This window comes from Spinacia oleracea, chromosome 4, assembly GCF_020520425.1.
Source record: "Spinacia oleracea cultivar Varoflay chromosome 4, BTI_SOV_V1, whole genome shotgun sequence".
In the NCBI taxonomy this organism is placed as follows: Eukaryota; Viridiplantae; Streptophyta; class Magnoliopsida; order Caryophyllales; family Amaranthaceae; genus Spinacia; species Spinacia oleracea.
In genome coordinates, this window is record NC_079490.1 from 164,218,114 (window position 1) to 164,239,704 (window position 21,591).

Genomic DNA, 21,591 nt, shown 5'->3' on the forward strand with positions numbered 1-21,591 from the left:
TAAAAAAAAGTCAAAGAACATAAAATTCATTCTAAAAGATAATTTAATTTTCTTATGCTATTTTGTTGAATGTGTATGTTAAAAGGACTAAAAAAACCAATAAAAAAATAGCCAATAGTAGTTATATGTTCTTCTGAATTTCTTAATATGCTCTCTTAATAGTTTGTTCTTTTGTTGAAGGCTTATATTATTTTGTTCAAGTCTTATGTTCTTTTGCGACGGAATTTAATATCGGACACCCATTTTATTTCTTTTTCTTTCTTCAAAATTTCTTAATATGCTCTCTTATAGTTTGTTCTTCTTTGATCTTATATTCCGTTCAAGGCTTATGTTCTTTTGCAACCGAAATTTAATATCAGACAGTCAGACACACATTTTATTTCTTTTTCATGTCATTTTAAACAAAGTAAGGGTGACTTTATCCCCAGACTCATCTTCAATCTTCAGACTCTGCCACATCAGCTTTCCACTAACTTTTTCATTATCCAGACTCACACAAAACTCACCCTATTTTTACACATTATCCACAGACTCACCTCAGACTCACCTAACTCTTAAAATAATATTTTATGTACATATGTTTTTTTTGGTACATTTTCTAAACAATATTGAAACTATGTTTTCTCATATACAAACAAAGTAGACTTGATCAAAAGGCGGGCTGAGCCGGATTCGGGTCGGACCGAGGACATAAAAAATTGTCCATTATGTCGGGGCGGGCCGGGCAAATTTTGTATGCCCAAAACCCGCTATTTCGGGCTAAAAATAGCGGGCTTTTCGGGCCAATTTCGGGCCCGACCAAATTTATAACTAACATTGTTGTTTTGCGTTGTCCAAAGCCCGTATTTTTTTAAAAAAAATCAGGCCGGGGCGGGCCTTCTGCCCAAAACCCGGTAATTTTCGGCCCAGGTCAGGCCGGGACAGTGGGCAGGGCCCATGTTGATCAACGCTAAAACAAAGTAATTTATAATTCGAGAAAAAAAAACAGAAAATGTTAATTTTGAAATTGACCTATATTCCGTACAAATTAGAAATAATAATACAACATATTAAATTCAAAAGATCTAGAACAAAAATTTAAAGGCAATTGAAACAAAATAATACATAAATCATCAATAATTTAGTTAGGTGAAATAAGATAAATTAAGTTTGATGATGTGACATAATTTAATTGGAGGAATAAAAAAGTGGAGTTTTAAGTGAGTGTTGGATTTTCAAACTCATTTCAAGACTTAGTGTAGTATTTTACCACATTATCCCAAGATTTAGACTTGAGACTCACCTCGAGACAATCTTCAAAACTAGGGATAAACTCACCCAAAATACGCGGTGAACATCATGCACAAGCCTGTACAATCCGATTACCTAAGTGGCAGCCTTTGGTCCCTTTCCGACTAAATAAAATAGGATCTGTTTCTTTAGAAATCAGGATACATATTTCTTTTTCAAAAGTTTGGTCCAAAGTTGAGCTTTGTTCTAATGGCGACGGAGGAGGATGTCAAACGCAGGGCCGCCACTTCCGAATATAATAAGAAGCTCCTTCAGCATCGGGAGCTTGAATCTCGGAGCAGGAAAGGTTCTACACAATTAACCCTAAATTTCTCATTTGCTCTATTTTTTCGATTTTTTAGGGTTTCGAATTTACTGATTGTAGTCTCATGGTTTGAAATTGAACCTTAATTTTAGAGGGAATTCGTTTTGGTTTTTATTTTCGTGATTTCTATTCTGGATTTAATTTGGAATTGCTCGTTTTCTTAGAGTTAGGAATTGGTTTACTTAGAAATTGGAGATTTGAGAATTGTTAGTTTATGGTAGGGTTTGAGCTTTTTAATGAAAATTTATGGTCATTGTTAACAGTTAAGTTATCAGTCTGCTGAAAATGATTAACTTTGATTTAATGGTCGAATTAAGGTTTAACAAGGATCAAGAGAATGATCCCTGTCTGCTCAAAATCAGGCTTTTTGAGTTAATACATTGTAGTCTAAACACTGGTTAAGTTACAATTGAAGCTTTATTGAGCCTCGAGAGAATGGTCTCACTTGCGTTTCAAACTGTATGTTGTATACATATGTCACTTAAGGTGAGCAACTGAAATTTTATTAAGGCATGAGATAAGAAATAAGGAATTGGGGGTTGGTAAGGGTAGCTTATCTTGTCAATGGACTCAATACTTTTACTGCTTTTTAAAACTACTCCGTATTACGAAGTACATAGTTTTTCTCCGTCTACGATCTACACGAGTGGAGAAATTGTAATAATATGGTAAGGTTTTGGGTTTATTATGAGCTTGTTTTTGTCATCAATCCCAGTCAAGCCAGAAGGCAATTCAAATTAGATTTTGTTACTTCTCTGTACTAGTTTGTTTGTCAAGTTGCAATAGTCATGAATGGGTCTATGACAAGCCTAATAAAAACAGTCACTTTGTGCTCGGAGTCACATGATTTACCCCTTATTGATCTTGTGCTGGTAGGAGTGTTCAATTTAAATTGTAAGCTTTCTGTATTCTGATTAAAAGTCCACCTAGGTTTTGTGTCGATATTAAAGAACTGATTAAGGGCAGTGTTTTATTAGTGACATAGGGGTCGAATATGTCTATTGCACTGGTACACATGATGATTTCTAAATCTTAGCTTATTAACTATAGCAATACCAATTTTGATGTTTCCAGAGAGGTTGGAGTAGGTCAGTTGTGTGAATATTTCATAAAGAGAGCGATGGCATGTTGATTTTGTAACATAGTAACATACTGTTTGCTGTATCTTGTTGGTGTAGATTGTTTGTGCTGTCGTTTTGTTGTGTTATTATTATTCCAGGTTATTTGTTATAGCTAACGTTTTTGAACTCAATGTACTCAGTGAAGGAGGAGCTGAGAAGTGCAAAAAAAGATTACACTAAAACAGAGGATGATCTTAAGTCTCTTCAGAGCGTTGGACAGATCATTGGAGAAGTTCTTAGGCCTCTTGACGATGAGCGATGTAATTGATCACTTCTTCTTGTCTGTTACAAATCCGGTTGCGTGTAATGAAATAATCTTGTGGGCTTATTGCACCCAGGTTATGCTGGTCTTCTATCACTGAATCCTTGTTGCCAGAGTAAAATGGAGTAAATTCTTTCATCAGTAGGAAAATACGAGCTTGCTAAGTTTGTTTCTAGGGCTTTGACTAAGGCATTCACGTGTTTCCTTTTCCCAGACGCAGACTTTTGTTTCATTCCAAAGAAAATCATTTGTTAAATGATTGCATGCCTTTAGTTGGTTTATTTTTCATTTTTCTCAGCGTCCCTTTTGCTTTGTTTTTCTCTCTGTATCCAAGTGTTGTACACTTGTTCCTGCTTTGTCAAAGACTTTTTTTGCCACTTTTCTTTTTTCTTGATCACCTAGTATTGAAAAAGGTACAATAATTTTTTCACTGAGGGTTGTTTTTATCTGTGCCAGTAATTGTGAAAGCTAGTAGTGGACCAAGATATGTGGTTGGTTGTCGTAGCAAAGTAGACAAGGAGAAACTAACTTCTGGAACACGAGTTGTTCTTGATATGACTACCCTCACTATAATGCGTGCTCTTCCTCGTGAAGTAAGTTTCTTCCCTCTTCTCCTGTGCTCTATTTTTTCCTCCCTGCATCTGTGTTACTTTTATTTATATTTGTTGGAATTCCTTTTTGTGCAATGCGTAAGACTGGAATTATAATTGTTTTGAATATATGGATACCTATGCCTTTATTGAACAAAGGTTAATGTCATTGCACTGCTACATTTAAATACTTAATTTGAGTTCTCATCCTTTGCTTTGAGATGCGTCTTCTTCCCAGGCGAGTGAGACAGGGAAACAGAGTATGCCTCAATCAGTGTTGTAGGTAAAACTCGTAAAAGCATAATTATGAGCAGTGTAAAGGATTTTTATTCTAATGTGAAAGGCAAGGCAAACTGTCCACTCGGGAAGGCCCTTGTCTAACCCAGTTACTTATCATACTTATGATATAATATGCACTGCTATGGACACCATTTTTAAGGTTCTGAGATTTAGTATCTTCACTTATTTGAGCACAGATCTTCATGAATTCCTCTGTAATTTATGTGGACTTCAGCTACTGCAGAGCCGGATAGTTAGGGATATGGTAGGAAAATGGGTCAGGTGTTGAAGGAAAATGGGTCAGGTGTTGTAGGAAAATGGGAATGTGAACAATGACAAGTTAATTACTCTAGTTGCAATGCGTTACTTATTTACTTACTCGAATTCGTCCCTCATCCGTCTAACATCCCTTAGCCAAGCAGTTTGGAGTAACCCACAACCAAGTTCTCAGCGAGTCTACCCTCAGCAGAACAAGTTAGATGTCTCGTCATAATGTCGTCAATGTCGCACATCTTCCCAGCCATTATGTCCTCATACCACTTGTCCCAAGCGTCCTTCGCATTAAACCCAAGTGTTTGAAGCATGCTAGCCCTGCGAAGGGAATTTTCGAGTAAAGAATCCTTCACGCAAGGCCGCTCATGTAAGACATTACCTTTGCATGTATTGGATTATTCTTCCGTAGGCCATGGCAAGGGGCCGAATCGACGGGAGTAGGAACAGGTGGTTGGACCTGAGCCTTCGATTCACCAACAATACCATTCAGTGAGATCGCATCCAGTGATGCTATTTTCGGGATACTCCTAAGGTTGGAAGAAATTCTCTTTTGTTCCTAAATACCCAATGTTGTAGCCCTTGAGTGGTTACAACTTGATGGTAACCGCCCGACAGTTTCAGCAACGAGAAAGGTGTAAGTGGCGACGGTTACTTCCGAGAATTAAGAAAGCACTACTATTGGTGGGCGGTTACTTAACCACCTACGATCCCCACAAGACGGGGCAAAGACCAAGTCAGCAGCATCCCCTATGGGTGACAGTTATAGACTTATAGACTAGTGGGTAGTTACCAACGTTAGTGGCGGAGTGGGATGCCTATGTGGCCGGGTTGTCGCCAGCAGCCATTAGTATAAACAGAGGGCCTCCCTTAGGGTTTTAATGAGCAATAATCTGTATGCTTGTACTCTCTCTCTCAAGTAAAGTCTTGTGTGTGTATCCTCGTAATCTTGTTAGTGTTTGTATAAGCTGGTCTTTGCTTAGTAAAGACGCCATTACGGAAACCTCCATAGCTGTGTGCGAATGAAAAATACTGCTCGAAAAAAAAATCCGTAACAACTGGTCTTGACCTGCCGGAAACTATCGTGCATTCTTTTTCCAGTAGCTCTATGCCTCTATGTACATTAGAAAAGATTGCTTAGGCATAAAAGCATGTCGTTAAAGGTGGTGTAAGAACTTTTTTGAACTGGTTTACATGTTTATGGAGGGAATTTATTCTTCTGGTTTAGTGAGTAGCGAAAGAATCTATCTACATCAGACGACTAGCCCCATTGGAGAATTTGAATTTCACATTGAGAATAATTAGATTACTGTATTTTATTGCCAAGCATGCAGGATTGTTTTTTGAAACTTGCTCACTAGAATAGGCTTTGTTCTTTTGGGGGCTTACTCTCAATGCCCATTGGTCTACACTCTACAGTCACCCTTATTAGTTATTACAATAAATTATTACACATATTTGATTACTAATGCTAAAGTTATATATGTCCTTCTCTCACTCCCCCAAGTGTCACATTCCAGATTGCTCGTATCAATACATTATGAAATGCATGTGGGATCCTAAGTTGTTGATTTATGTAAATGGTAGTTTTTACTTAAAATTTGCTATGCACTTTCGATTTTTTCTAAATCAATGTACCGCTTGGACTGAGAATGCAGGAGTAAAGCTTTAGTTCATTGTATATGGCTTCTTTTGCCAGTTTGGCAGTATAGAAGACTATAATTCTACCTGCCATGTCGCTTTGTGAAATTGCATTAAGCTCCCAAATATTATATATGTAGGTTGATCCAGTTGTATACAATATGCTTCATGAAGATCCTGGGAATATAAGTTATTCTGCCGTGGGAGGGCTGTCTGATCAAATCCGTGAGTTGAGGGAATCCATCGAGCTTCCACTAATGAATCCCGAGCTTTTCATTCGGGTGGGAATTAAACCTCCAAAGGTATGGAATTCACGTTGGACAATACTTTGTTAGTTGATTTGTGTTTCTTTAGGCATTTTCCATGTTCCTGTTCCTTGTGTGGATATTTGTTGGGATGACATTAATTTGGGAGTTACGTTCTTACTTTACAGGGTGTTCTTCTCTATGGGCCTCCAGGGACTGGTAAGACATTGTTAGCTCGAGCTATAGCAAGTAATATAGATGCCAATTTCCTAAAGGTATCAACACATGCATTTGAAAACTGATGTTATAAACGTTACAGAGTAATTTCTTTTGCAGCTTACTAACAATCTTGATTTCTCATGTTGATCTAGGTTGTATCGAGTGCAATCATAGATAAATACATTGGTGAAAGTGCAAGATTGATCCGTGAAATGTTTAATTATGCTAGAGAACACCAGGTGAGATAGTGACATATAATCAACTTTTCATGATATATGATATTGGTTTGACAGGTTACTTAAAGTTAATGTTCCTGTTCGCAGCCCTGCATCATCTTCATGGACGAGATTGATGCTATAGGAGGTCGTCGATTCAGTGAGGGCACAAGTGCTGACCGTGAAATTCAACGAACCCTCATGGAACTGCTAAATCAGCTTGATGGATTTGATCAACTGGGCAAGGTATTATGACTAATTGACTCTTTTGGGTGGGGTAATTTTGTCATAACAGCAGTTGATCACTTTGATGTGATGTTTTGGGAATTGAGGTCCTTTTTTTTTTTACCACTTTGTACATGGTAATTGCAGGTCAAAATGATCATGGCAACAAACAGACCAGACGTGTTGGACCCTGCACTTCTCCGTCCAGGGCGTCTAGATAGAAAGATCGAGATTCCATTGCCAAATGAGCAATCAAGAATGGAAATTCTTAAAATTCATGGTGCTGGGATTGCCAAACATGGTGAAATCGATTATGAAGCAGTTGTTAAGCTAGCAGAGGTGAGCAATTAGCGTAAAGACTTGCATATCACTTTCTGTTACCACATCAATCTAGGGCTTACAATTGTGACTTTTTTCTTCAGGGATTTAATGGGGCTGATCTACGGAACATTTGTACTGAAGCTGGCATGTCTGCTATACGTGCAGAGAGAGATTATGTGATTCATGAAGATTTTATGAAGGTAAAGTTTGTCACGATTAAACCATCAAACATCACGAGTAAACTGCCCAAATAAAAAAGATCATGATTAGTTTCTATTCCATTCTCCTATTAGGCTAAGAATTCAACATTTGGGTTCATTACCCCTTTGGGTTAATAACATTGTTGAAATTAATGCACAAATGATGAGTTTAGTTGACTGATTCTGTTCAAAGTCACAATTTAACCAGTAATGTGGAATGATTTACTGATGTTCATTTGCTCTGCAGGCTGTTAGAAAGCTAAATGAAGCAAAAAAGCTGGAGTCAAGCGCTACGTATAGTGCAGATTTTGGAAAGGACTAGAAATAGTATTTCACTCTTTTGGTTATTTTTTTGTTGTATCATGAAATTTCAAGGTGTAACTATGTTGTTTTTCCCTGAAGTCATTAGCATCAAGATACTCCTGATTCCTTTCCTTTACTCCTCCATGAACCAAACGCCAGCATACAAACTAATACATATAGTGGCAGGACACTTGGTTCCATTTTCACTAAATAGGATTCTCTGCACTACTATTTCATTTTCTACATTCCAGTACGAGTATCAAAGACAAGGAAAAAAAAGAGTGAATGCCAAATTCCTCTTTCATTTTTCTCTCCATCATGCACATATGAACGTCACCTGAAGAAACGGATTAGGACTTCCATAACTAGAAATAGAGAGCTTGTGTTCCATTGGAGTAGGGCTCACTTCTTTTGTTATTTTGTAGTATTTCTGTTCAGTTTAGGTCCAATAAGCTTAAACTAGTTTTGTTCATAGTTAAGTAAAATTCAAATTCTTCCATAAAAAAAAAGTAAAATTCAAATTCATATCCTAACATGTCTACAAAATAGCGTAGATGTAAGTTTTTTTTTTTGAGGGAAGATGTAAGCAAATCTAATGTCAAATGTTTGTGTAAATACATCTCAAATTACGACTAGACTTAATAATCATGCCATTGACACTTCTCCCTCAAATCTTCCTCTTACAATTAAGATATCTACTAATACTTCCTAGGCCTAACAAGGAAGTAAGAAATCAAGCAGTGTCTTATGTCTTGGCCTAATAAGAAGGATTCTACTTTCCAGTCAAGTGGTTGATATTAAATCCCCATCAAGGGCACTTTGAGGAGGGTCGGGGGTTTCCTTACCATTTCCCTCACTTTCAAATTATCTAGCATGCTAACCCGAACCGCGTTGATAGGGAAGAATTCTGGCCCGATAGGGCATTTCATCTTACCTTGTTAGGGGGAGAAAAAAAGAATGAATGAACCTTAGAAAAAAAAATTGTTTGTAACGAATAACCATGTCTTTATATATCTTACTTCTTCCACACTTATGTTTATCACCATTGGAATATACAATACTTATACAATAACTAGGTATACAAAATTATTTTTGTAAAAATGTTACTTAAAAGTTAGGAACTTACCATTTGTGGTAAATGCTAGAAATGATATGTTGGATGTTGGATTTACATGTAACAGGAAATAGAAACCATATGCGTTTTAATTGATAGTTCGAAGGTACAATATATAGGAAATTATACCCAAAGAAAATAATACATTTTGTATAGCAATGGAAGGGTGAAACCGTAAATGCTCTATTGTTAAGAATAAGACAAAATAAAACAAAGAAGGAAATGAGGGGCATGCACGTAAATGCACTATTGGGTGAATAGTAATCAAAGTATGAAGCTTTATAAGTGTTAGGATATGAAAACCTATCGACTTATTTTTTTTGTGACTTTATTAATCTATATACTTGCTTATAAATTCTATATACGTAGTAATAAATTTAAAAGCGTTCCATTTATATGTTGGAAATAATGAATATAATTTTTTTACTCAAATATAAATATTACATAATTCCTCCGTCTTTTAATACTCGCAACGTTTGTTAGTTTCACGCATGTCAATGCACAAGTTTGATCATTTATATCTTAAATTCTCTTTATGCAAAAATTATAAAAAGTTGATATTTTGAAAATACACATTGAGACGAATCTAACAAGATTCCACATGACTATGTTTTATCTTATACAAAAAACACTACGAATAGTCAAAGTAGATTATATGAATAGTGGCAAAAGTCCAAACGTTGCGAGTATTAAAAGACGGAGGAAGTATAATAATACCTTTGATATTACACAATGTCAGATTTTGAGATTATTTAAAGAGAATTATCTTATTCATCAAATTTTGTATCACTATATAATTGTGTATGTTTAAGTTTTAATCAAAGTATTTATTTATAATTTTACCGTGTGATATATCATTGATATTAGGATTTCCCTAACTCTGGCACTTCAAAAATCAATTTGGTAAGGTTCCCTAATTGTTTCAATTGGGTTTCTTGTCGATATAAATAGAGCGAGTATCACCACTTCAGAGGTTCCATTTTACTTTCTGTGCAAGTCTCAAACATATCCTCTCTCTCTCCACTCTCTCGCATCGGAGATCATCAGCAAAGCTCTCTCCAATGTCGACTGAAGAGGAGGTCAAACGTAAGGCCGCGGTTAGCGAATACAACAAGAAGCTTCTTCAGCATCGGGAGCTTGAATCTCGCAGCAGAAAAGGTTTTACATCTCTAAATCCCTCATTTCGGCTAATTTTCTATTAGTTTTCTAATTTTTCGAATTTTAGGGTTTTGAATCTGCTTCTAGTTTATCTCTTGAATCTATGTACTGTTGAACAATTTATTATTGCGAATTTGCATTAATTTTTTAATCTAATTTGGCTTGAGATAGTGAAATTGGATGAATGTTTAGTCTTTCTAGTTAGATTGCGTTAATTATCTACTATAATTGAAGTTGATTTTGTCGTAATCGAGTTTAATGTTCGATTATCCTTCTTCTGCTAGAAAATTAAGCTTGATTATCTGGAATTTATCTCGTTATTCAATTTTGTGATTTCTGGCTGTAATCTCTTATGTCATTTTAAGCTTCCAGTGGAGTTGAAAGGAATTGTTGATCTTCGGAGAAATTTAAGCGAAGTTTTGTGTTTATTAAAGGTTTACTTCTGTCTTTATGAGAAATTTTAGCTTATGCTAGGGTTTTATTCTTCAATAAGTATAATATGAACTTGTGATTTGGGTTTGCGATTAGAACCTGTCAAGCAAGAATCCTGCCTGTTGCTAACTGTAATCTAAGCTTTAATCAAGTTACATAGATGCACGACAACACTTTAACTAGGCTCAATAGAATAATCTTAGTTTTGCTTGGAGTAGCATGCTTTTCTTTTCCTTCTTAGCTGTTATTTTTTGAGACCAGGAAAAATATCAGTTTAGGTGCTCCGTCAGAATTTTCATAAAGGCATAAGAAATAAGGAATGAAGGAGTGACTCGAGTAATGTATCTTGTGTATTCTTTGACTGTATTTTATCTTTTTGTAACAAGTTTATCTCATCTATGTGAGTGGAGATTGTTGTTCGTAACAGTATGAAGGCTATAAACTTGTTTTGTTATTGAACCTAGTCAAGTTGGAAGGCAGTTCATAATCAGACTTCGTAACTTGTATTGTACTAGTCTTTGGTCAAGCTGCATATATTCATGAATGGGGCTTTGGTAAGCCTCAAGTGTACAGACAATTGCAGTCTATTAGTCTATGCTTTCTACCTTTTTTTGTTCTTAGTGTGGCGAGATTTTGTTAGTCTAAACTGCATGCTTTGCATTCGAATGAAATTTCCCTAGGTTTTGTGTTATAAACAAGAAATTCAAACCAGTGCTTATTAAAATAATTGAGCGAGGTCAATGTAGAGAAAACACAAGCATGTGTTGAAAACTTGAAATTCAAACCAGTCCTTTTAAAAATAACTCAGCTAGGGAAATGTGGTACAACAACAAGTTCTATTAGTTGTGGCAGTTATTTTAGAAATATTACTTTTGAGTCTTGGTGTATTAACTGTGAAGAAATACTTGCAAATCCAGTGAGGATGCTCCAAAGTGATTAGAGAGGCCGAGTTTTGTGTACTTTCATAAAAAATTGTTGCTGTTATGTATGTAACTTATTAATTTGCTGTATCTAGTCGCGGATAGTATTTTCTGTCATTTTGTTGTCTTGTGGATTTTTGGCCGTTGCTAATGTACTGGAACTCTATTTTCTCAGTGAAAGAGGAGCTGCGAAGTGCAAAGAAGGACTACACTAAAACAGAGGATGATCTAAAGTCTCTCCAGAGTGTTGGACAGATCATTGGAGAAGTCCTTAGGCCTCTTGACAATGAGAGATGTAAATGATCTCTTGACCTCTTCTTGTCTATTTTACCACTAAATCTGGCCGTATTTAATAGCATGTTTTGCAGGTTTATTCCCTTATTGCACTTAAGGTGTAGATTTTCTGTAATTACTCTTTCTTGATGATAGAAATAAGAATCTCTTTCATTAGTAGCTGAATTAGAGTTGTGATAACTTTGTTGCTTGGTTTTCCAGTTAGGTGCCCATGTGTTTCATTTTCTTGGTAGCAAGCTTGTTTTTTTCCTTTCGATGATGAGGATCTTTAGTATAAAATGCATGTATGGTGTTTCATGCTTATGTTCTGAATTTTTCAATATCTTCTTTTCTTCATCTTATTTTATCTACCCAAGTGTTTTAACTTGTACTTGTGCGTTTACATACTATGTGAACAACATTTTTTGCCACACGTATTTTTCTTTGCAATCATATAGATGGCTGAGTAATGTGTTTTGTGTGTGCCAGTAATTGTGAAAGCTAGCAGTGGGCCAAGGTATGTCGTTGGTTGTCGTAGCAAAGTTGACAAGGAAAAGCTAACTTCTGGAACACGAGTGGTTCTTGACATGACTACCCTCACTATTATGCGCGCTCTTCCACGTGAAGTAAGCTTCTTTGCTGTTATACTGTTTGTTTTATCCTGTTCTGCATCTGAAATACCATGTTTACTTCTTCTCCTTTTTGGTAGAACATATTATTGAACCGTAGTCGTTTATTAAGTATTCTTAAGCATATGCCTTGGAGAAAAAAACTTTAATGTCATTGCCAGCTAAGTTAGGCACTGATGTACCTCAACACGAGATGGAGTCGGTTCATTAAAAATATTATGGTAGGTTAAAACATAAATCAAGAGTAATGAAGGATTTTTTTTTTTCTTTTTTTAATCTGAAGGCAAACGGTTCTCAGGCCTCAAGGAAGGGCTTTGTTTAATTAAATAAGATGACAAATTCTGTTGTAAAAAAAGCAGCGATGCAGACATCTTAATTCTAGTAACTAGTCTTGGAATCCTGAATCATCAACGAGTTTAAAAGGTCTGTATATATTACGGGCCTTGCTCCGTGTTTTATGTGAGTTGCGGCCACTGAAGATCTAATTTATGGTTGATAGAGGATCTGTAGAAAAACGGGCTAGGTATCCTTGACTCCTTGCAACTTTATGGGGTGCCTGTAGCCCTGTACTATATATGATGTATTCAGTCTTTTCATTAGTGTTATGTAAATTAGCGAGTATTGTATTGGCACTAAGTCACATTGTCAAACATGAAGGATAACGGGACAACCTATATAAACTTACTCACATTCCCATTCGGGAATCTATGCTTCTAGCTGACTGGCTTTATATCAGTGAGGACTGAGGAGTAACTTGTGAAATTAATGCATCTACCAGATGCAAAGGTTTGGAGCTTCTCTACGTTAGAAGACTAGATGCAGTGTAAAATATCAACTAACATCACTGATCATTGGGCTAATGCATCGATTCCTACAGGATGCTTTTATGAAGCTTGCTCATAACCGCAAGATTCATTCTTTTCGGTGCTTCTTTTTAATGTCTCTGGACTGTATTTTGGGCTTTTTCCTTATCTATATCTTACACGGATTTTTTTTTTAAAATCATTAGAACACTGAACACTAAATCTTTCACAGATTAAATTACGCCCTAGCTTACCTTTGGTTCTTCGGTGCCCTCCCCCAACAATTGCCAGATTTAAAGTTGTACATGCATTGAATTGAACTTGGCGATCCCGAAAGCTTAATCAAATGCAAGAGTTGATGCTCAAGTTTGCAAAGCACTTATTAAATAGTGTAATTCATGTACATGTAAAGTGTGTTTTTTCTTTCGATAGAAAGCCAGAAGCCCAGAAATGAGTTAAGCAGCTCTCGGATTGGGTGACAGGTCTGTTACAATTCAGCCGCAAGGGGTTGGGGGTGTTAGTGATTGAAATACGATGGATCAGGGGGACATATTCTAATGGTTATGACTAGATAGATTCTAGCTTTATATAGTCGCCTCCTCTTCCTCGATGATTTATCTTTCTCATCTTGTCATCTGTTATACAGATTTGGATGTCAGAATCTTCACTCTCACTGCTTCCTGTAAGGCAGCTTTTAGAGCCATGAATTTGTTTAAGGTGGCACCTTGTGGAGTTGTGGTGTGATAGCACATCTATTTGAGACCATACATATCCCACAATCCTTGAGAATGCCTGCTTGATTCAAACCCCTTTTTTGTCCTGCAAAGATAACCACTTTATCAAAGCATAAGAGGTTATCAATGACAGAGTTTGTTGTTCCCAGGGAATTGATAAGCTTGTAGGGCCTTCGTCCATATCCTTTCTCTTGTTGACTCTTGGTTCTTTTCGTTGCGGTTTGTAGAAAGACTGTCATTTTAAAAATATCCATGGGGCATGTTTTCTCCAAATCCAAGTAGACTACAGCTTGGAGCTCAAATAAACGTTCGGTTCAAATGTTGAACATCACCAGTGTCTATCTTTTTGAAATGTGTCAACCAGTTATCTACCCAATTTGAGAGGTTGGAAGTATAATTATTCAGGACTTGTATCCCGAATCTACCCCCCTCCTGTACATGCTTTCCGATGTAAAGCAAGACTTGCTGTTGTTTTATTGTAGATACATTGTTTTGCAAAGACTACTCATGTGAGACTATGGTTTTGCTTGCCATGCCACTTTGTGAAATTGCATTCATCATTATCATTCATCATTATCATTACCCCATTGCCTCAAAGAGGCTCCCGCAAGAAGCAGGGTAAGGGAAATTGCATTATTTTCTCATATATTGGATATGCAGGTTGATCCAGTTGTATACAATATGCTTCATGAAGATCCCGGGAATATCAGCTATTCTGCAGTGGGAGGGTTGTCTGATCAAATCCGAGAACTGAGGGAATCCATTGAGCTTCCACTAATGAATCCTGAACTTTTCATTCGGGTGGGAATTAAACCTCCAAAGGTATGGACTTAGTTTGGGACTCCGCTTTCTTTGCTGATTTATATTCCTTTAAGCTATTTTTGTGTTATTGTTCCCTTGTGTGAATATTTGTTGGATTGACGCTAATTTTTGTGTTAACGATCTCCTTTACAGGGTGTTCTTCTCTATGGGCCTCCAGGTACGGGCAAGACATTGTTAGCTCGAGCTATAGCAAGTAACATAGATGCCAATTTCCTAAAGGTATCAATGCATAGTCATTCTTAAACTGTTGCATTCTGTGAAAGTTAATTTTTTTATATTACGTAATAACATGTAAATAACTGTAATTTCTTATATTGTTTTAGGTTGTATCAAGTGCTATCATAGATAAGTACATTGGTGAAAGTGCAAGACTTATCCGTGAAATGTTCAATTACGCTAGAGAACACCAGGTGAGATAACGGCGTTTGTAAGTTTTCACTTAAGGATCATGTTTAAATGGTTTCTTATGGTTCGTTTCTGTTTCAGCCCTGCATCATTTTCATGGACGAGATTGATGCTATAGGAGGTCGTCGATTCAGTGAGGGAACAAGTGCTGATCGTGAAATTCAAAGAACCCTCATGGAACTGCTAAATCAGCTTGATGGATTTGATCAACTGGGCAAGGTATTATGACTAATTGACATTTCTGGGTGGGGTAATTTTGTCATAGCAGCAGTTGATCACTTTGATGTGATGTTTTGGGAATTGAGGCCCCTTTTTTCTTTACCACTTTGTATATGGTAATTGCAGGTCAAAATGATCATGGCAACAAACAGACCAGACGTGCTGGACCCTGCACTTCTTCGTCCAGGGCGTCTAGATAGAAAGATTGAGATTCCCTTGCCAAATGAGCAGTCAAGAATGGAAATTCTCAAAATTCATGCTGCTGGCATTGCCAAACATGGTGAGATCGACTACGAAGCAGTTGTCAAGCTAGCAGAGGTGATCTTCTAATGCATAAAGGACCTGCATATCATTTTCTGCCACCACAATTACATCTAGGTTCTGAAATTGTTGTTATTTTCTTCAGGGATTTAATGGCGCTGATTTACGGAATATTTGTACTGAAGCTGGCATGTCAGCTATACGTGCAGAAAGAGATTATGTGATCCATGAAGACTTCATGAAGGTAAAGTTTTTTTTTCAATCAGACCATTAATTCTCGTTGTAAAAAAATAAAATAAAATTCAGACGATTAATTATCTTGATTTGGGGCACTTGGGTTTCTCCCGTAAGGCTGAGTAGTTTTTATGACATTCATTGCAGAAATTTACGGTCAAATAATGAAATCAGTAAACACTGATTCTGTTCAATGTCATAGTTTTACCATTTATGTGGAATATGGAATTATTATATGAGCAAGTATTTTAGTGTGATTGATGTACTTATGTTGTCTACTTGCTTTGCAGGCTGTGAGAAAGCTAAATGAAGCAAAAAAACTAGAGTCGAGTGCTACCTATTCTGCAGATTTTGGAAAGGACTAGAACTAAAATGTCACAGAATATTTCTTAATTTTTTCAAGTTGGTATTAATCTTTTTCTTAGAACAATTATTGGCTTTAATTTTAACAATCTCTTGATTTGCTTCAACTCGAGTACTTTAGGTTACATTTTGCCATTTTGGGGTATGGTATCGTGCTAGAAAGAATTATTTACATCATTTCTTTAATCTGAAACTTTTCCAACAGACGTTGAGCTTGTAAAGAATCTTGGTAAAGCTGCTAATATCATCGAAATTGATGGTTGTTCATAAACGAACAAGTCAAATATGTGTATCATAAATAAAAACACAACTCTTATGATGCTATTCGCTGAAAGTTCTGAGAGTTAATATAAGCTAAAGTAAGAACTGAATTGCGTCGTCACATGTCAGAATAAGCTTCACTTCCATTCCAATGATAATACAGTTTGTTGGTGAAGATTGGGATCTCCGGCAGCTACCACATTAAAATCTGCATTGATCTCAAAGGGTCAGAACTGGTATTATTGTGCACAAACATATAAGAATATGAACATTACTTAACTACAGTGAATTAAGGTTCATGCTTATGCACCTGTTGCCTGAGAGTCTGGCGAAGCTTCCCAGTGGAATTCTTCGCCTTTCCAATCAGTTATGGTCCCACCAGCGCCTTTTATAACCGGTATCAATGCAAGGAAGTCATACGGCTAAAAATCACCAGAAAACTATATCAGTCAGAAAGAAATAGAAAGTAACCACGATTACAGGTTCGATGAATCTTAAGATCTTTGGAAAGATTAGGAGCTGACCTTCAACCCAGATTCAACAACGAGATCTACAAACCCGGAAGCCAGGAGGGCATAAGCATAGCAGTCACACCCATAAAGTGGCACTTTAACCTGTTTTCACCATTCGATATTAGACTTGCAAGGTAGTTGCAAGTGGAAAGAGCTACAAACTAGATACAGTATAGACCACCTTATTCCTGACGCGAATGAATGCATCTTCAGCTACTCCGGCAAAAAGATGGGGACTTGTAGTGTACCTTAACAAGGAAAGAAGAAATACAGCTAGAACTTAAACTCGACCCAACTTTTTTGTCATTAAAAAAGGTCCATTAGGGACCTGTGATTCTAACTACTATTTGTGAAAGAAAAAAGAATTATAAGAAGACCTACATATAAGCTTGTGATAAATCTGTACAGCTTCGTGTTGACACTTCTTGCCCATTTAATGTAGTCCTCTTACCATTTATACCAATCCATCTTTCTCTTAGGATAGGTTGATCAATTATACCCAGTATCTGCAAACATCAATGATACTTGTAGAAAATATTGGAAAGGGAAGCTATAGAAATTATAGCACCAAAACAACTGCCAGTCATGTCATGTTTTAGCAATATAAAAGCTCTTGTAAAGATAAGCCTTAAGCGCAAAACAGCACATGGAATTTCTCTTAAAATGTTCTTTTCACAAGAATGTAACATCCTTATTTCATCTATTCAACATTTACCTAGATTCACATGAATTACAATTGATTCATACCGGCTTACCCTTGTACAGAAGAGCTATGAGAGTACCAAACACAGGTTTTCCTGGAGATATGCACAAGGAAAGTTGGTCTTAACTTAATAACCAAATCACCAAAGCTTTATTTTAATAGAGTCAGAAAATTAACACGAATTTACCAGTTATAAAGCTCTTTGTGCCATCAATAGGATCTAAAACCCATACATAATCTGAGTGTTTTTCTTTACACCTCCAACCATTCTCTTCTCCAAAACTGCAATCAATAACAAATTATTATAGTACTGACACTCTAAAAACATTCCATTACTCAGCCCCTTTTAGCAATAAGGCAAAGCCATATCTTGAGGGGGAAAACACATTCATGATCCTGAAATGATATTTAATTAAAGGATATACTTTGATCGGCACGTAGTTTTAGGAAAGTAAATTGAATTTATTAAAATAAGATGAAGTGTGGTAGTGGTTGAATTATTTATTGTAGTAAAAAGATGATTTGAGTAAGTATAAGGACCACAAAGAAGGAAAGAAATATTAATATAATTGAAAATGGAAACCATGATAGCAAAAAAGAAAGTGTATCCTTTAATTAAATTCGACCGATTATAGAAAGTGTATACTTTAATTAAATATGGAGGGAGTAAGTCACAATACAAGCTTCCAACTTCAACTTACACTGCGTGAGACGGGAAATGTTTCATAATAATGGAAACCATAGATTCCTCTGCAGTTCGATCAGCAATAGTAACCGGACCTGGAGTTCACATTATATCAACGTCAGAATAGGGGGATGATCCAGTTTCTGAAGTAGGGAATGGTTCAGTGTCATTCAGGGGAGAAGAGAAAATTTATTCTCCATTAATTATTAACTTTCCAACCAACAGAGTAATCCAACAAATCATGCATAAACCAAGTCAGTCCAATAAACAGTTTGTTAGTTGGACATATAAACAAGGTTTGGAGTGGGTATCAGGCTTCCAGTAGTGCTAGCTGGACCTGGAGATGTATTTGTAGGGTAAAAAATGAGATCAGCCTTGTCGTACAAGGTGATCGGTGGTTGAATGAGCCTACCTATAAGATTGCTCTCGTGTATGCTAAGGCTTCAAGGGCCTCATTGGAAACAACATTGGGCTAACTGGCTAAGTATGTCTGGAATAGGGTTGTTGTTCCTAAACATAAATTCATTCTCTGGTTGATTATGTTGGGAAGGCTCCAAACAAGACAAAATTATTCAAGTTGCAGATTAGTAATTCGGATAAATGTGCAATATGTGATAGACATTGTGAGTCTCTAATCATCTGTTTTTTTATTGTGAGTTCAGTAGAAAGTGTATAAATGAAATTAAAGTTTGGTTGGGAATTGGTGCAAGAACTACAGATGTGTATATGGTGTTGAGATGGATATGCAGATCAAGGAAGTCCAAATTAAGGAAGGATGGCTGCAGTTTCTGCTACCACTTACAAAATATGGACTGTTAGGAACGTAGCATTATGGAATGAAAGTGGATTCAGCCCCTTCAGTGATTTCAGAAATAAGAATGTGGTAAAGGGGAGAATTCATAGTATTATGGGAAAGAAGGTTCTCAGGTCGATAAAGAATGGTTAGATAAGTTGTAGTCTCCCTAAGATAGCTTTTTGCTGTATAGTTAGTCTTTTTTGGTTGCTTTGCTGCTTCCATTGGTTGTTTTGTGCCTCTTGGCTATAGTTTTGGGTGGGGATCTTGAAAGGAAGTATGCTTCCTGTTTGATCCTTAGGCAGTAATCATTTGATATGAATAATACTTCTCTCTTACTAACCAAAATAAAAAAGTTTGTTTATATGTACATGAGTTCCACATAAACGTTAGCTAAATACTCTAAGCTCTGGTTGGTTTGGTGTAAAATAATTTTCCATGGAAAACATTTTTCAAAGGAAAATACAATTCCAAACTAGTTTTCCTTCGTTTAGTTCCTTAAAAGAAATTGGGAGAAGATGGGTGAACATTGACGGAAACAAGGGGGAGGGATGTAAGGAGGAAAAGTGGAAAAGTGGTTTCCCTCCCTTTCAAATGGAAAAAGTTTTTCCACCTTTGAGGTAGTTATGGAAAATTGTTTTTCATCCCTTGTCAAACCAAACAACGTAAAATGATTGAAAAGGGAAAATCGATTTCCATAAAAACGTTTTACACCCTACCAAACGGAGCCTAATTGGCGAGTGATAAAATCTTGCCAAAATATCTGCAATTCTATTCCTATTGCAGTTCCAAAATGTTAAGTAAAATAATTTGTTCTACTCCTATTTGATTTGTAGCAGCATACATTGGCATGAGAAACAAAAAAGAAGCCATGATACAATTAATTGATCGAGCTAATTGACATTTCATTTTTTGCTTGAAAGTGAGGCATCTTTTGGACATTTAGGAGCTGAATTGTACTCATATTTTCTTGAATTGACTCAAGAAAAATGTCCAGAAGTCCAAAGTATCTAAAAGGAAAATAAATTAACAGAACACGTGAATTTCAACACTTGGCAGTTAGATCAAGTATGATATAGAAAGCTGAAAGGTCGGCCTTGAAAAAAAAAAAAGAGTCTAAGTGAGACAGTCAGTTCTGGCAAAGGAGTACTATCTTATGTCCTGTGTTGTGTCATGTGTGCATCAGCTGAACATAGATGTTCCAGGTTCAAAAGTCGACACAAATTGAAGTTGGAAATTTGGATGACTGCTTGTATAGTCACTCTTGATTAACGAACAAGATTGGTTAACAAACAAAATTAATCTGTTTTCATTATATTAGGTCTTGCATTACTCTGATGTATACAAAATCTTTAGAATACTCAAATCAACAGTCAGCAAAACATAATACTATGCGCAAGAAACAAATAAGAGATTGTGGTATCCAGTAGGCCTAGGGCTCCATGGCTCAGCTTCTATTCCAAACTCATTAACACAATTACAAAGCTTACTAAAACAGCCATGAAACACCGAAGTTCCACAAACCAAAACTAAAACAACATACTTCATATCTCTGAGCAAAATTAAGAGATCTCAAAACAAATAACTCAAAACCTCAGAAGTAGTTGAGCAGTAATTGTAAGTATGAACAAGTGAGAAAAATCCAAACTAGAACTCGAATTTCAACTTGACGATTGTTCAGGTTAGTCATGTAACCTAACAAGAATAAAACCTCTTAAATTTCAAACACAGTGGAAAAGCTTGCTGATGTCATCGTTATGAAATATTGCAGAACATACAGAAACAAACACGAGACACAAATCACACCGAAGTACTGAAGCTCCACAATTCATAGAGAAATGTGCAAATTTCAAAAATCAATTAGAAACTACAGCAATTATCAAATAACTCGGTAATCAATCTGAATCTGCAACTAGTCGGAATAAATTCTACACGTTAAAGTGTTAAGCAATGGCAATCATCTTCCTAGGCTGCAGAACTTACCGAATTAATACAAACAGCTAAAAATTGAATTTGTGTTATAAAAGTTCACTTTTCATACAATTTCGAATTCCTTCCTGAACTTATTTCTGATGCTAAATATATTCAATCAGTCAATTAAAATCAATTGAATTCGCATTATATGTCGGAGGAAAACGCTACACAAATCAAAACTCGCTGAAGCAATCAAACCGCTAAAAAGTTCAAGCTAATAATTCGAGGCAGTAATTGTAGTAATAGAAACTCACTTAGATCATCTTTATCAAGGATCTCGAATTTCTTCCGGAAGAAACTGCGGATGACTTCACCGGAAGCATCGGCGAGCTCATTCGCAACATCGGAAAATCGATCAACGTTTCCATTGTCGAAGCCTAGAAGGTCTCCGTCGGTCTGATGATTCAAGAGGTCCGGATTTGACGCCGCCATTGGAGTAGGAATGAGGTTTGTTCGAGAAGAGAGAGAGTAACGCGAAGAGGAGAGAGAGTAGGTGGAAGAGAAATGGAGCGATTGAATTTCACGATGATTGGGGATGAATGCGGAGGAATTTGAGGAGAGAGAAAGAAAAGAGGGAGATTGAGAAAGGAGATGAGTCTGGGAGTACATTTGCGCTGAGAAGAGAGAGAAGGGGCGGGAAGAAGAAGAAATGAGAGAACTGAAGTGGAAGTGAAGTGGAGAGCAGAAGCATGAGGGGGTTTTGTTCCAAATCCTCCTAATTCTGTACCGAGAAGGCGAGGAGTGTACAAAGTTGTTGGTGTTGCGTTTAGAAGTAGAGTTGGTCATGAATGAGTCTGAGGCATGGCCCGAT

The 21,591-nt window shown here is 36.5% G+C and overlaps 3 protein-coding genes across 3 annotated transcripts; 2 read left to right on the forward strand and 1 right to left on the reverse strand.

The window, feature by feature from the left end:
- Positions 1 to 1,279: 1,279 nt before the first annotated feature.
- LOC110792580 (26S proteasome regulatory subunit 10B homolog A-like) lies at positions 1,280 to 7,696 on the forward strand. Its single transcript, XM_021997407.2, has 10 exons — positions 1,280 to 1,576; positions 2,856 to 2,975; positions 3,434 to 3,570; positions 5,898 to 6,059; positions 6,191 to 6,277; positions 6,374 to 6,460; positions 6,545 to 6,682; positions 6,809 to 7,000; positions 7,084 to 7,182; positions 7,430 to 7,696. Exons 1-10 carry the CDS (start codon positions 1,480 to 1,482, stop codon positions 7,502 to 7,504), a joined length of 1,194 nt encoding a protein of 397 aa, XP_021853099.1. The 5' UTR covers positions 1,280 to 1,479; the 3' UTR covers positions 7,505 to 7,696.
- A 1,855-nt stretch (positions 7,697 to 9,551) lies between these two features.
- Positions 9,552 to 15,959, forward strand: LOC110792579 (26S proteasome regulatory subunit 10B homolog A). The gene is made up of 10 exons (XM_021997406.2): positions 9,552 to 9,757; positions 11,285 to 11,404; positions 11,872 to 12,008; positions 14,209 to 14,370; positions 14,503 to 14,589; positions 14,694 to 14,780; positions 14,857 to 14,994; positions 15,121 to 15,312; positions 15,401 to 15,499; positions 15,780 to 15,959. Exons 1-10 carry the CDS (start codon positions 9,661 to 9,663, stop codon positions 15,852 to 15,854), a joined length of 1,194 nt encoding a protein of 397 aa, XP_021853098.1. The 5' UTR covers positions 9,552 to 9,660; the 3' UTR covers positions 15,855 to 15,959.
- Positions 15,960 to 16,066: 107 nt separating this feature from the next.
- Positions 16,067 to 21,581, reverse strand: LOC110792578 (bifunctional phosphatase IMPL2, chloroplastic). Its single transcript, XM_021997405.2, has 9 exons — positions 21,035 to 21,581; positions 18,030 to 18,108; positions 17,516 to 17,610; positions 17,373 to 17,422; positions 17,007 to 17,131; positions 16,807 to 16,873; positions 16,638 to 16,727; positions 16,424 to 16,535; positions 16,067 to 16,321 (listed from the first exon to the last, which is right to left on the reverse strand). The coding sequence occupies exons 1-9, from the start codon at positions 21,564 to 21,566 to the stop codon at positions 16,251 to 16,253; spliced, it is 1,221 nt and encodes a 406-aa protein (XP_021853097.1). The 5' UTR covers positions 21,567 to 21,581; the 3' UTR covers positions 16,067 to 16,250.
- Between the last annotated feature and the right edge of the window lie 10 nt (positions 21,582 to 21,591).

Bases quoted from the DNA above. Each gene is read 5' to 3' on its own strand.
- LOC110792580 (XM_021997407.2), top strand. From the start codon at position 1,480: ATGGCGACGGAGGAGGATGTCAAACGCAGGGCCGCCACTTCCGAATAT. The intron at 6,060-6,190 runs GTATGGAATTCA...CTTACTTTACAG, and splicing joins TGGGAATTAAACCTCCAAAG to GGTGTTCTTCTCTATGGGCC. The intron at 7,183-7,429 runs GTAAAGTTTGTC...TTTGCTCTGCAG, and splicing joins TTCATGAAGATTTTATGAAG to GCTGTTAGAAAGCTAAATGA.
- LOC110792578 (XM_021997405.2), bottom strand. From the start codon at position 21,566: ATGACCAACTCTACTTCTAAACGCAACACCAACAACTTTGTACACTCC. The intron at 17,132-17,372 runs GTATGAATCAAT...TGATGTTTGCAG, and splicing joins TTCTGTACAAGGGTAAGCCG to ATACTGGGTATAATTGATCA. The intron at 16,874-17,006 runs GTAGGTCTTCTT...TTCCTTGTTAAG, and splicing joins GATTTATCACAAGCTTATAT to GTACACTACAAGTCCCCATC.
- LOC110792579 (XM_021997406.2), top strand. From the start codon at position 9,661: ATGTCGACTGAAGAGGAGGTCAAACGTAAGGCCGCGGTTAGCGAATAC. The intron at 9,758-11,284 runs GTTTTACATCTC...CTATTTTCTCAG, and splicing joins TGAATCTCGCAGCAGAAAAG to TGAAAGAGGAGCTGCGAAGT. The intron at 14,781-14,856 runs GTGAGATAACGG...TTTCTGTTTCAG, and splicing joins ATTACGCTAGAGAACACCAG to CCCTGCATCATTTTCATGGA.